Source organism: Phodopus roborovskii, unplaced genomic scaffold (assembly GCF_943737965.1).
Source record: "Phodopus roborovskii unplaced genomic scaffold, PHOROB, whole genome shotgun sequence".
Classification (NCBI taxonomy): domain Eukaryota; kingdom Metazoa; phylum Chordata; class Mammalia; order Rodentia; family Cricetidae; genus Phodopus; species Phodopus roborovskii.
Genome location: NW_026126602.1, coordinates 2,131,814 through 2,146,304, shown reverse-complemented (window position 1 = coordinate 2,146,304; position 14,491 = coordinate 2,131,814). Strand labels below are relative to the sequence as shown.

The 14,491-nt window shown below is 40.4% G+C and overlaps 1 protein-coding gene across 1 annotated transcript in view; it reads left to right on the top strand.

Annotated features, from left to right (window-relative positions):
- The first annotated feature begins 2,257 nt into the window (after positions 1 to 2,257).
- Positions 2,258 to 14,491, top strand: part of LOC127237377 (coiled-coil domain-containing protein 144A) — a 46,910-nt gene continuing 34,676 nt past the window's right edge. The window contains exon 1 of the mRNA XM_051205613.1: positions 2,258 to 2,380. Within this exon, the coding sequence (XP_051061570.1) occupies positions 2,271 to 2,380 (110 nt within the window). The 5' untranslated portion in view covers positions 2,258 to 2,270. The remainder of the gene's footprint in view (positions 2,381 to 14,491) is intronic.

Here is a 14,491-nt window from a genome sequence, read left to right as displayed (position 1 = left end):
TTGCCACCTAATTGGCACTGTAACTGTGTCTTCAAAAGACCATTCCATCTTTCCACCAGGTCAGCTGCTTTGGCATGATGGGGAACATAGTACCAGTGGGTTCCACAATTGTGGGCCCACTGTCACACTTCTTTGGCAATGAAGTGATATCCTTTGTCAGAAGCAATGCCATGTGGAGTACCATGACAGTGGATAAGGCATTCTGAAAGTCCATATATGTTGGCTTTGGCAAAAGCTTTACATGCAGGAAAGGCAAATTCATTACCAGAATAAGTATCTACTCCAAGAAGGACAAAGTGTTTTTTACATGGAGGAAGTGGTCTAATATAGTAAATCTGCCACCAGGTCACTGGTATCCCTGAGGAGTCATGCCATATAGGCTTACTGTTGGTCTCTGCTGTTGGTAGATCTGGCACTCAGAAGCACCTGTAGCCAGGTCAGTCTTGGTGAGTGGTGGTCCATGTTGTTGAGCCCATGTATAACTTACATCTCTGCTTTGTTCATTGGTCCATGGGGCAATGACAGAGATGGCTAGGGAAAGAGGCTGACTGCCCATTTGGAATGATCTATCCACATATTCTTCCCCGATAGCTTTCTCACTAATTTTCCAATTGTGCCCTTTCCAAGTCCCTGACCATCTGGCTAGTCCATGGGCTACAGGCCCACATCTGGCCATTTCTCCTTCCATTAAAAAAAAGCATGACCATATGTACTATCCGAAGTTCTGCCCACTGTGAAGATTTCCCTTCACCAGTGTATTTCAGAGTTCTCCGAGAAAGGTGATATAATGCTATGGCTGTCCCCTTTTGGGCAATGCCTACACAAAGTTCAGAAACATCAGGAAAGCAGGCCCTAGTTTTCTCTTCCTCACTCCACAGACAGTAAGGCACACCTCATGAAGCTATAGGTGCACACTTGACAGAAGACAACACTGTAAGAGGAATAGAAACCATAGGCATTTGGGCAACTTCTTCATGTGACTTGCCTGTGTCTTCAGGACCTGCTCAGGCCTTATCACATATGTGACATTTCCATTAGTTAATAGATTGCTGCTGTGAATGTTCTACTCAATAGCTTCGTGGGTCCGATAACACACAGCTCATGATGGGAAGCTCAGGTTACATGGTAACTTGGTGGCCCATTGTCTAACGTTTAAGTTTCCACTAATTCACACTAGACATTGTGCTTTTTTCTTAGTGAGTGAGGGGCCAGGTTCAATAACTTATCCTTCACCTTAGAATGAATATTTCTCCATGTCACACACCACTGGACTTCTAAGAATTTCACTGAGGTAGAAGACAACTCTAAAGTCTTACATTTAGCCTTTCCAAACATTATAACCCTCACTCTACAGGTCAGGGAACCATTGTGAGAATTCTTCCAACTTCTAATTATACCTATCCCAGTAATACATTCTGAGATTGAGGAAATAACCATAGGATGAGTTTGGGGACATACTGAATCTACTGTGAGTCAGACATCAGCTGAAAAGCCATTAATCATCTGACCTCCATAAGCCTCTACTTTAACTGTAGGGACACGGTGATTCTCGGGACCTCCTAAAATCAGCATCAACTCAGAACTAGTATCCAATAGACTGAAAAGTCTGATCAGTTCCTTTCCCCCAGTGTATAGTTACCCTTGTAAAGGCCATAGGTCCCTCTGGGGAAGAACTGCAGAAAGGCCTTGGCTTAACCCCACACTTTGCTGTATATGATTACACAAATGTTATACTGTGAACTTCTATCATAGCCATCATATTTTACTTCTCAAGCACCTGTGTAAGGATATGTGGGATTTAGTCCCAAAAAGGAGGAAAGAATAAGCCTTACTTCTATTCTGAGTGCAAGAGGAAAGGTTTTAAAACATGACTTTTCAGTTGTAATATTTGGAGACCTTGTGTTGAAGACATTAACTATGAACTGGTAAGCCCAGTACAAAATTAGCCCCCCCCCCATACTCACAAAGATATTTGTCAAACCACATCCTTAAGCAAAATGGCTTTAAGTAAATGAATGCTCCTGACGAGTGACCCTTAAAACATGCCAGGGCTTTATCTGCAGGACTTAGGCACTTGGTGCATGCTGACTCAGTTATGACTTAGCAAATATCGAAATGGCCTCTACATGAGTGCATTTTTAAAGGTATGTTTTCTTCTTAATGTAGATCCTGGAAGGCTTTTGGAAATGCAGGTTGTAGCTGACTCAAATGAAGGAGTAACAGAACTTGAAGGCCATCATTGTGATCTATTTACAGGAAAAAATACAAACATGGACTATAAACTTAGTAGCCTTCAAGAAGAGCAGTCAGCAAGAAGAAATACAAGGCCACACTCACAGCAGGAAACACTGGCGTGCAAAAAGGATTCCTGCAATTTAAAGTATGCAATGCTGCACAGATGTAGGGGCATGTTGTCATTGTAGACTTCACTTCTTCAGGAGAGATCATGCTCTATTAGGTGTGGAATTCTTAGAAGGAATAGAACACTTTGTCAAACATGAGTAATTATAATGTAAAGGGTGTTCTCCCAAATCACAGCTTAATGGCTGCACGACGCCCACTAGATTTTTCTAATGAATTGAGGGTTTTGCATTTTAATTAATGCTGCAAGGAGTACCATTTTAGAATCTTTGTTGTTTTCTTGTGGGTTTTTAGTGTGTGTTGATAGAATGTCAAGCTATTTGTTTGCATCCATCACAGCCATTTCATCCTTTGTACTTTTCTGCATTCGCATAGCAACCAAAAGAAGGAGCTATATTTAAGTTAAATTAACTCCAAGGAGTCATATTTTATTCATTATTTTTAACTTTTCTTTTTGAAAGTGTTTATTTTTAAAAATAAGCTTACAAATAGCCATTTCAATGGTAAGTTATTTCATTTTGACTTTCCCCTTCTCATCTGTGTTCCCCCTTCCTTGCTGCGGCCTCCAGTATTCTCCCTTCCAGTTTCTTCTATCATTTCAATCCCTTTTTCTAAAGCCTCTTTTCTCCCCTGTCTCATGGGACCCTTCTTATACTTTGCCTTTACTCCCACCTGAATCCACTTATTTAACAGTTGGAGGCTAGGATCTACGTGTAAGGTAGAATCCACAATGTTTGTCTTTGTGAGTCTAGGTTTCCTCAATATAATGTTTTTCCATTCCATCCATTTCTTACATATTTTATTTTTATTTAGGGCTGAATAATATCCCATCATGAATATGTAGGTGTTCATTATCAGTCATCTGTTGAGGTACATGCAGGTGGTTGATTTCATTTTTTAGCTATTGTGACTAGAGCAGCAATGAATGAATGGGCAAATATCTTTGGAATGGGATACCTTTGGGCTGATGCCTTGGATTATGCTGTGTTTTTAAGATATTATATATATATATTATGATGTGCTTTTAATGTTTTGAGATGCTTCCACACTGATTTCCCCATCTAGTCTTCTGCTATATTCCCTTAGTTTACATGTCTGTTTTTATGCTGATATGACGATGGTTTTTTATCACTATGGCTCTGTAGTATGTTTCAAGATCAACGCTTCCAGCTGTGTTCCTTCTGCCAGGAGTAGCTTTGGCTATTTATGGTCTTTTGTGTTTACATATGAATTTTAGGATTTTTCTCCTCTAGATCTGTGAAGAACGTTGCTGGAATTTTGATGAGGATTGTATTGATCTGTAGGTTGCCTTTGGTATCACAGACATTTTCACAATGTTAATTCTGCCATTCCATGAAAGGCTTGCCATCATCTAGCATCTTCTTTAGATTCTTGGTTCAGTGTCTGGAAGTCTTTTACCTTCTTGGTTAGGTTTATTCTTTTTTGTTTGCTTGTTTTTGTTTTGATTTGTTTTGTTTGTTTTTTTTCTAGAAAGTTTTTTTTTTTTTCCTGTGTAGTGTAGTCCTGGCTCTCCTAGAACTTACTCTGTAGACCAGACTAGCCTCAAACTCAGAGACCTGCCTGCCTCTGCCTCCTCAGTGTTGGGATTAAAGGCGTGCACTGCCATCTTCCAGCAGTTAGGTTTATTCTTACACTTTGTATGAGAACTTCTTATTTAAAAAACATGTTATTTGTTATTTAAGAGATTCAACTTTTATATAATGTGTTTTCATAATATTAGACCCCCTAGCTCTTTTTGGATCTACTCTCCTTTCTTACCCACCCATATTAGGGTTACTATTTCTGTGATGAAACACCATGACCAAAAGCAAGTTGTGGAGGAAAGGGTTTATTTGGCTTACACTTCCATATTACTGTTCATCATCAAAGGAAGTCCAGACAGGAACTCAAATGCAGCCAGAACCTGGAGACAGAAGCTGATGCAGAGGCCTTGGAGGGATCCTCATGGCTTGTTCAGCCTGATTTTTTGTAGAACCCAGGACTATCAGCCAGGAGGTGGTCTTACCTACAATGGCCTGGGGCCTCCTGCATCAATCACTAATCAAGAAAATGCCTTACAACTGGATCATATGGAGTCATTTTCTCAATTGAGACTCCCTCTCTCTTATGACTCTTGTGTGTGTATCAAGTTGACATAAAACTAGCCAGTACACTACCAAACCTTGTGTCCTTTTAAACAAAACCAATAAAAACCCAAATAACAAGCCTTCAAGGCAAATTTGTGCTAACCAAACATTCTTGGATGCGTGGGCTTCATGGAAGAGTGGTCCCCTTACCAGGGGCTACACTCTTAGAGAAAACTGACTCTAACCGTCCCAGCAGCTAATAATTGCCAATTGTCCCATGGCTAGTGCTGGGATTGTGTTCTCTACTCCTGCTCCATGCTGGGATTTGGTCTTGGCTTGGGCTTGCACAAGTCTCATACCTACTGTCACAAACGCTATGACTTCGAATTCACAGCTGCTTTGCTATGTCCAGAAGAAGTTTCATTGTTATCATCCACCACCTCTGGGCTTTTACACCCCTTCTGCCTCCTCTTAAGTATTAAGATGGGTGAGGATGTGGTACACATGTTCCTTTTGGGGATGAGCAGTCTACTGTCTCTTATTCTCTGCATCTTGGCCAGTTGTGGATCTCTGTGTAATCACCATCTACCACAAATAAAAGCTTCTCAGATAAGTGTTTAAAAAAATCCATTAATCTGTTCATATAATGGTAAATCACTATGAGATAATTTAATACATCAGTTTAGCTGTTTAATAGTAGTAGGTTCTCCCCAGGGGCTATGACCAGGCTAGACTTTGGTTCTTGGCCTGGTAATAGTGCTAGGTATGGGTTTTATCTTGTGGAGTGGTATTTCAATCCAGTCAGAAAGTGGTTGGTTGCTCCCCTGATATTTGTACCTCTATTGCACCAGGAGACATGTGTTGCCAGGGAAGTCCTTACTGTAGCTTGTTCTGAGGCTACTGTGAGTGGTATATTTTTGCTGACTTTTTTTTTCTTAGTAAGTTTGTTTTTAGTATACATATAAAAACTACTGATTTTGTATTCGGCTATTTTAATGAAAGTGTTTATCAGATCCAGCATGTTTTAAACATTAGGGTCCTTTAAGTATAGAATCATATAATTTGCAAGCAGGAATAGTTTAACATCTTCTTTTCTGAGCTCTATCCCATTTATAGACTTCCCTTATTGTACTGCTCCATCAAAACTTAAGGACTTTATTTAATAGGAATAGAGAAAATGAGCACCCTTGCAGTTCCAGATTGGGAGGAAATGAGCTCTACTTTTCCCATTTAGTGTTATGCTAGCTAGGTTTATATAGTCTTTATTGTGTTGTGATATGAGGGAACATCACTTTTGTAACTTTCTAGGTTTTCATTTACTTTGAATTTCTTCAGCATAGAACTAAATGTGTTTAATCCAGGTGTGGTGATGCATGTCTTTTACCCTAGCACTCATGGGGCAGAGGCAGGTAGTTAGATCAAGGCCAGCCTGGTCTACATAATGGGTTACAGGAAAATCAAGGCTATATAATGAGATCTTGTCTCCCCAAATTAAAAACAAACAAACTTTGGCATTTCTAAATATCCAGAAAATGTATTTTAATTCCAAATTTCATGAACAAATTATAAAATGAGTATTTTTCTTGAGCTAGAAAATGTTTTAAGTGTATATATGTTTCTGGTACTGTTGTGGCCGCTTACAAGCCCAGTCTCCCCCCAGATGTGGTTTTAGTCTTAACAAGCAAGAAGTAAAAAATGAACTGGAAACTCATTACTGTCTGTATAGCACCTCTCCCTCACACATAGATAAAAGTAATTCAATTTCTATACTGAAAATGTATCATCATTATTAAGTTAATTAGCAATTCCTACTGTTCAAAATGGTATTTAAAATGTTTATAAAAATCTATAATAATGCATTAGTTTAATGGAAAATATCATAGAAAACATGTTTAGCAATGTAGTAGTACCCAGGTGTGGAGGACACAGTTTGTATTGTCAGCATCTGAAAGGCAGAGGCAGAAAGACCATCACAAGCTAGAGGCCAGTCTGAGCTACAGATTGAAACCCGTCTAAAAAATTGTCCAAAACTCCATCTCAAATACTATGTGGTAACAGATATTAGACTTCATGGCCCATTCTTAGAATTAGCAACACATGGTATTTGGAAAATATCTCAAGGTGATCAACACAACCTTTTGTGAATATAGAATTTTATTTCTAGTAAATTTATAAACTAGTTCACAATTTTATCAAGTAGTCTATAAAACTATAAATAGTAACTTTCTTTAGTCTTTAGAGATTTTTGTTTTGTTTTATTTTATTTATTTATTTATTTTTGAGATAGGATCTCTCTAGATAGCCTAAAATTCACTACATAAAACAGACTAGCCTTGAACTCATAGAGATCTGCCTGCCTCTGCCTCCTGAGTGGGATTAAAGGAATGTACCAGCATGCTTACAGCAGTTTCCAGTTAGCCTGGTCCCAGAGTTGCATCAGTCCCAAAATAACACATAGAGACACTGTATTAGATATAAAGCTGTTGGCCACTGGCAAGAGTTTTTTACTTGCTAGTTCTGTCTTAAATATTAACCCAATTTCTATCAATGTAAGTGTTTCCATGTGGTCTTATCTTACTGGAGCAAGGGTCCAGACCTCTTTTTTTTTAATGCATATAGAGTATTTTTTATTTAATTTTATATAACAAAGTCCAATTAAATGAAAACAAACATTTATACACAATATTTGGGAATTTGGGCGTCGTTCTTTCCAAACTACTTCCTGCTGGTAAGGGGCGCTGTCTTGGGGGATTCGAAGAAGATTCAGATATCCTAGCTGTAGTCTGTAGGGCTGTTTTGTCCAGCTGTTTGGAATGTAGGATCAGCTTGTACTCTGTTTCAGGCGGTCTGGTGTGATCAAACCACATTAGTCTGGAAGGAATACACATCTTTTCATTTTTTGTGGAAACAAAAATAGAAATACTTTTCCCCAGTAACTTGTTCTTCAACTTAAATTTTGGAGTCAAAGCGTTTTTTTTTTTTTTTTTTTTTTTTTTTTTTTTTTTTTTTTTATTATTTTACATGTCGATCCCAGTTCCCTCTCCCTCCCTCCCTCCCTCCCCCCAAGCCCTCCCTCCCTCCTTCCCTCCCTTTTGCCCTCTCTACCCTCTCCCATGCACTCTAAACACCCTCCCCTCCCAACCCCCCACCACAATACAATATGTAGGGGAATGCCATCCAGTTGGGGTCATGTAGATCTGACAGGTCCTGTGAAGTAGGGACTAGGGCTTCTCTCCTATCTCTAGAATAAGGCAGTTATCCCTCCATGGGGGATATGTTTGCAAAGTCCTTTTGTGCACCAGGGATACATCCTGGCTCCACTGTCTGAGGTCTCTTAGACTGCTCAGACCTTCTGGCTGAGACCCATATTCAGGGGGGTCCGAGTCAGACCCCTGTTGGCTTCCCAGCTATCAGTCTAGTGGCCCTTAGCTCCTCCTTGTTCAGGTAAGCTGTCTCTATGTACTTCTACCGCATGGTCTTGTCCTCTCCATCTGCTTCTGGGTTCTAGTTTGACTCAGTGTTTATGTATGGGTGTTTGCTCCTGTTTTCAACAGGCATTAGTTGAGGACTCCATGGATAAGTTAGTTGTTGATCTCACTCTCCGGGAAGGGCATTTATGATAGCCTTTCCACGGAAGCTGAGATTGTTAGTTGGGAGCAGTCTTGTAGTTCCCTCGACCTTTCTTTGTGTTCAACTTTATCTTCAAACCAATATTGGCTCCCTCTTTTATGTTCTCTCTCTCTCTGTCTCTGTCTCTCTCTCTCTTTCCTATTTTCCATTCCTAACCAGGCTCAATCCTCCTGGTCGCACATGCCTTCCTCTCCTCCCTCTCATTTTCTCCTACTTCTCTCTCCATTAGCTGTCCTCCCCCACTATACCTGAGGTCTGGGGGACTTGTCCCTTCCCAGTTCTGTGAGGGACTTTATATGAATCTCTTAGAATACAACTTGTATCCTAGTTCCTCTGGTGATGTGAATTATAGGCTGATGATCATTTGATCTAGGTCTAAAATCCATATATGAGTGAGTACATACTGTGTTCCTCTTTTTGTGACTGGGTTACCTCATTCAGGATGGTTTCTTCAAGTGCCATCCACTTGCCTGCGAATTTCAAGATACCATTATTTTTTTCTGCAGAGTAGTATTCCATTGTGTAGATGTGCCACATCTTCATTAACCATTCTTCAATTGAAGGGCATCTAGGTTGCTTCCAGGTTCTTGCTATTACAAATAGTGCTGCTATGAACATAGTTGAACAGATGTCTTTGTTGCATTGATGTGAATCCTTTGGGTATATGCCTAAGAGGGGGATTGCCGGGTCCTGTGGTAAACTAATTCCCATTTTCCTGAGGAACCGCCATACTGATCTCCAAAGTGGCTGTATGAGTTTGCACTCCCACCAGCAGTGGAGGAGTGTTCCACTTTCTCCACATCCTCTCCAACATAAGTCATCACTGGTGTTTCTAATTTTAGCCATTCTGGCAGGGGTAAGATGGTATCTCAAAGTTGTTTTGATTTGCATTTCCCTGATAGCTAAGGATGTGGAGCATTTTCTTAAGTGTCTTTCAGCCTTTTTGATTTCCTCCATCGAGAATTCTTTCTTCAGTTCTGTACCCCATTTTTTAATAGGGTTATTTGGTGTTTTGTTGACTAGTTTCTTGAGTTCTTTGTATATTTTGGAGATCAGCCCTTTGTCGGATATAGGATTAGTGAAAATCTTTTCCCAGTCAGTGGGCTGCCGTTTGGTCTTGTCAACTGTGTCCTTTGCCTTACAGAAGCTTCTAAGTTTGAAGAGGTCCCATTTATTAATTGTTTCTTTCAGTGTCTGTCCCCCTGGAGTTATGTTCAAGAAGCGGTCTGCTATACCAATTTGTTCAAGGGTACCTCCTACTTTCTCTTCTAAGAGGTTCAATGTGGCTGGATTGATGTTGAGGTCTTTGATCCATTTGGACTTGAGTTTTGTGCATGGCGACAGACATGGGTCTATCTGCAGTCTTCTACACACCCTCATCCAATTGTGCCAGCACCATTTGTTGAAGATGCTGTCTTTGCCCCATTGTATAATTTTAGCTGTTTTGTCGAAAATCAGGTGTTCATAGGTGCGTGGATTAATATCAGGATTTTCAATTCGATTCCATTGGTCTACCTGTCTATTTTTATGCCAATACCAGGCTGTTTTCAGAACTATAGCTCTGTAGTAGAGCTTAAAGTCAGGAATGGTGATGCCTCCTGATGTTCTTTTATTGTATAGGGTTGTTTTGGCTATCCTGGGTCTTTTGTTTTTCCATATAAAGTTGATTATTATCCTTTCAAAGTCGGTGAAGAATTGTGGTGGGATTTTAATGGGGATTGCATTGAATCTGTAGATTGCTTTTGGTAAGATTGCCATTTTTACTATGTTTATCCTACCTATCCAAGAGCATGGGAGGTCTTTCCATTTTCTGGTATCTTCTTTAATTTCTTTCTTTAGAGTCACAAAATTCTTATTATATAGATCTTTTACTTGTTTGGTAAGCGTTACACCAAGATACTTTATGTTGCTTGTGGCTATTGTAAAGGGTGATGTTTCTCTGATTTCTTTCTCTGCCTCTTTGTCGTCTGAAAAAAATAGGGCTACTGATTTTTTTGAGTTTATCTTGTATCCTGCTAGTTTGCTGAAGGTGTTTATCAGCTGTAGGAGTTCCCTGGTAGAGTTTATTGGGTCGCTTATGTAAACTATCATATCATCTGCAAATAGAGACAGTTTGACTTCTTCCTTTCCAATTTGGATGCCCTTGATCTCCTTTTGTTGTCTTATAGCATTAGCTAGAACTTCTAGTACGATATTGAAGAGATATGGAGAGAGAGGACAGCCTTGTCTTGTTCCTGATTTTAGAGGAATTGGCTTAAGTTTCTCTCCATTCAGTTTGATGTTGGCAGTTGGTTTGCTGTATATTGCTCTTATTATGTTTAGGTATGTTCCTGTTATCCCTGACCTCTCTAATACCTTTATCATGAAAGGGTGTTGAATTTTATCGAAGGCTTTTTCTGCATCTAGGGAGATAATCATATGGTTTTTCTTTTTCAGTGTGTTTATATGGTGGATCACGTTGATAGATTTTCGTATGTTAAACCATCCCTGCAATCCAGGTATGAAGCCTACTTGATCATGGTGGATGATTTCTCTGATGTATTTTTGAATTCGGTTTGCCATTATTTTATTGAGTATTTTTGCATCGATGTTCATCAGGGATATTGGTCTGTAGTTTTCTTTCTTAGTTGTGTCTTTGTGAGGTTTGGGTACCAAAGTTATTGTGGCCTCATAAAAAGAGATTGGCAATAAACCTTCTGTTTCTATCTTGTGGAACAGTTTGAGGAGTAGTGGTATTAGTTCTTCCTTGAATGTCTGGTAGAATTCTGCACTGAATCCATCTGGCCCTGGACTTTTTTTCGTTGGAAGGCTTTCGATGACTACTTCTATTTCATTTCGGGTTATAGGTCTATTTAAGTTGCTTGTCTGTTCTTGATTTAATTTTGGTAAGTGATAGTTATCCAGAAACTTGTCCATTTCCTTTGAATTTTCAATTTTTGTGGAATACAGATTTTCAAAGTATGACCTGAAAATTGTCTGGATTTCCTCTGTGTCTGTTGTTATGTTCCCCATTTCGTTTCTGATTTTGTTAATTTGCATGTTCTGTCTCTGCTTTTTCGTTAATTTGGATAAAGGTTTATCAATCTTGTTGATTTTCTCAAAAAACCAACTCTTTGTTGCATTGATTTTTTGTATTGTTTTCCTGGTTTCTATTTTGTTGATTTCAGCCCTCAAGTTGATTATTACCTGGCGTCTGCTCCTGCGGGGTGAATTCGCTTCTCTCTGTTCTAAGGTTTTCAGTTGCGCTGTTAATTCATTTATGTGACTATCCTCTGTTTTCTTCATATGGGCACTTAGTGCAATGAACTTCCCTCGTAGCACTGCTTTCAAGGTGTCCCATAAGTTCGGGTATGTTGTATCCTCATTCTCGTTGAATATTAGAAAGTCTTTAATTTCTTTCTTTATTTCTTCTTTGACCCAGGAGTGGTGCAATTGCACATTGTTAAGTTTCCATGAGTTTGCAGGTTTTCTGCTATTTGTATTGTTGTTGAATTCCAATTTTAAAGCATGGTGGTCCGATAAGATACAGGGGACTATTTCTATTCTCTTGTATCTGTTGAGGTTTGTTATGTCTCCTAGTATGTGGTCGATTTTAGAGAAGGTTCCATGTGGAGCAGAGAAGAAGGTATATTCTTTTGTCTTTGGATGGAATGTTCTATAGATGTCTGTTAGCCCCAGTTGAGACATAACTTCTGTTAATTCTTTTGTTTCTTTGTTGAGTTTCTGATTTGTGGTCCTGTCTAGTGTTGAGAGTGGTGTATTGAAGTCTCCCACTATAAGTGTGTGAGGTTTTATATGAGCTTTGAGTTTTAGTAGTGTTTCTTTTACGAATGTGGGTGGCTTTGTATTAGGGGCATAGATGTTCAGAATTGAGACTTTGTGTTGATGGATTTCTCCTGAGATGAATATGAAATGACCGTCTTCATCTCTTTTGACTAGTTTTGGTTTGAAGTCTAGGTTGTTAGATATTAGGATAGCTACGCCTGCTTGCTTCTTATTTCCATTTGATTGGAAAATCTTTTCCCAACCCTTTACCCTGAGGTAATGTCTATCTTTGGAGCTAAGATGTGTTTCTTGTATGCAGCAGAAGGATGGATTCTGTCTTCGTATCCATTCTGTTAATCTGTGTCTTTTTATATGTGAGTTAAGACCATTAATGTTGAGGGTGAGTAAGGACCATTGATTGTTGATGGTTGTTTGATTTAGGTTTGTTGTTGGCAGTGGTATTGTGAATATATTTGTTCTGCTTCACCCTAGGTTTCTGGTGTAGTTGGATTATCTGTTGCCTACATTTTTGTGGGCGTAGTTACCTTCCTTGGGTTGGAATTTTCCTTCCAATACTTTCTGTAGGGCTGGATTTGTAGATACATATTGGGAAAATCTGGTTTTGTCATTGAATATCTTGTTCTCTCCATCTATATTGACTGAGAGTTTTGCTGGATATAGTAGCCTAGGCTGGCATCCGTGTTCTCTTAATACTTTTAGAACATCTATCCAGGACCTTCTGGCCTTGAGGGTTTCCATGGAGAAGTCAGGTGTAATTTTGATAGGTCTGCCTTTATATGTTACCTGTCCTTTTTCCTTCGCTGCTCTTAATATTTTTTCTTTATTCTGTATGCTAGGTGTTTTGATTATTATATGTCGAGGGGTCTTTTTTCTTTGGTCCAGCCTATTTGGGGTTCGGTATGCTTCTTGTACTTTCATGGGCATGTCCTTCTTCAGATTTGGAAAGTTTTCCTCGATGATTTTGTTGAATATGTTTTCAGCACCTTTGAGCTGGGCTTCCTCACCTTCCTCTATGCCTATTATTCTTAGGTTTGGCCTTTTCATGGTGTCCCACATTTCCTGGATATTGTGTGTTAAGGATTTGTTGGATTTATGGTTTTCTTTGGTCGATGAATCTATTTCTTCTAGTTTATCTTCTGCGCCTGAGATTCTCTCTTCCATCTCTTGAATTCTATTGGTTATGCTTGTGTCCGTGGTTTCCGATTTTTTGCCCAGCTTTTCAATTTCCAGCTTTCCTTCCATTTGTGTTGCCTTTATTTTCTCAATTTCGGTTTTCAAATCTTGAACCGTTTCCTTCACCTGGTTAATTGTTTTTTCTTGGCTTTCTGTACTTTCCTTAAGGAATTTGTTCATTTCTTCCACTTTTTTGTTTGTTTTTTCCTCTATTTCTTTAAGGGATTTTCTCATATCTTCTTTGAGGGCCTCTATCATTTTTATGATGGTGATTTTTAAGTCGTACCCTTCTGCTTCCTCTGCTTTGTTGTTGTGTTCCATTCTAGTTGGTGTAGATTCCCTAGATTCTGGTGGTGTCATGTTTGTCTTTCTGTTGTTAGGTGTTCTCTTGTATTGCCTTCTTCCCATAGTTTCTTCCTGTAGGTGTTGGTGGTGTCTCTTCCCTCTCTCTATGGTCCTTCCCAGATGGGCTTATGTGGATCAAAGATTCAATGTCTGTATCTCTGTGTGGTCCAAGCTCTCTAGGAGGCTTCTCTCTGGCCAATAGCCGGCAGAAGAGGACGAGGGCTGGAGTGGAACTTGAGAAGGTTTTGCAGGGTAGTGGGATCTCACTGGAAACTGGCGCTCTCCAGCTGAGACCTCGTTCTTTGGCAGGGGCCCGGATTTGGGGGTCAAGGATCTTGCCTGCAGGAACTCCAAGTGGACCCACAGAGATAGGCGGATCTCTGGGAGGGGCCTGGGACTCCAGCAGAGGACTGGAGGCGGGGTCAGGGACCAAGCCGGTGGAAATTACAGGTGGTCCCACGTGGATAGTCAGGTCTCCTTTGTTCGGAGTTGCTCCGAGAGGTCTCCGAAGTAGGGTGGACTGTTGGCTCCACCCTCTGTCCCAGTGCTCAACCAGAGCGGCAGGACCGTAGGTGGGGTAGGGCACAGGGTAGGGGGGTAGGCTGGAGGTTGGGATGGGTGGGGGTGTATCAGAGCTCCAAGGGTGCTCTCAAAGGGGACCGGAGACAGGAGCAGCAGGATCAGGGGCCAATCCAGGGAGTTCAGGCGGGGGAGGGGGGGAAAAGAGGTTGAAGGGGACAGGCAGCCCCGATTGGGCCCAGACTCACCTCTGGCCAATAGCCGGCAGAAGAGGACGAGGGCTGGGCTGGAACTTGAGAAGGTTTTGCAGGGTAGTGGGATCTCACTGGAAACTGGCGCTCTCCAGCTGAGACCTCGTTCTTTGGCAGGGGCCCGGCTTTGGGGGTCAAGGATCTTGCCTGCAGGAACTCCAAGTGGACCCGCCGGGTCCAGACCTCTTACTTCTCTAATGTCTTACATTTTGACTCCTCTCTACTACATCTCCCAGAATCCTCCTTGTCTCCTAGTCCTGCCTATCTTACTTTCCTATTGGCCAATAGGGTTTTATTCATTAACCAACAAGAGAAACATTTTTACAGAATGACATCTCC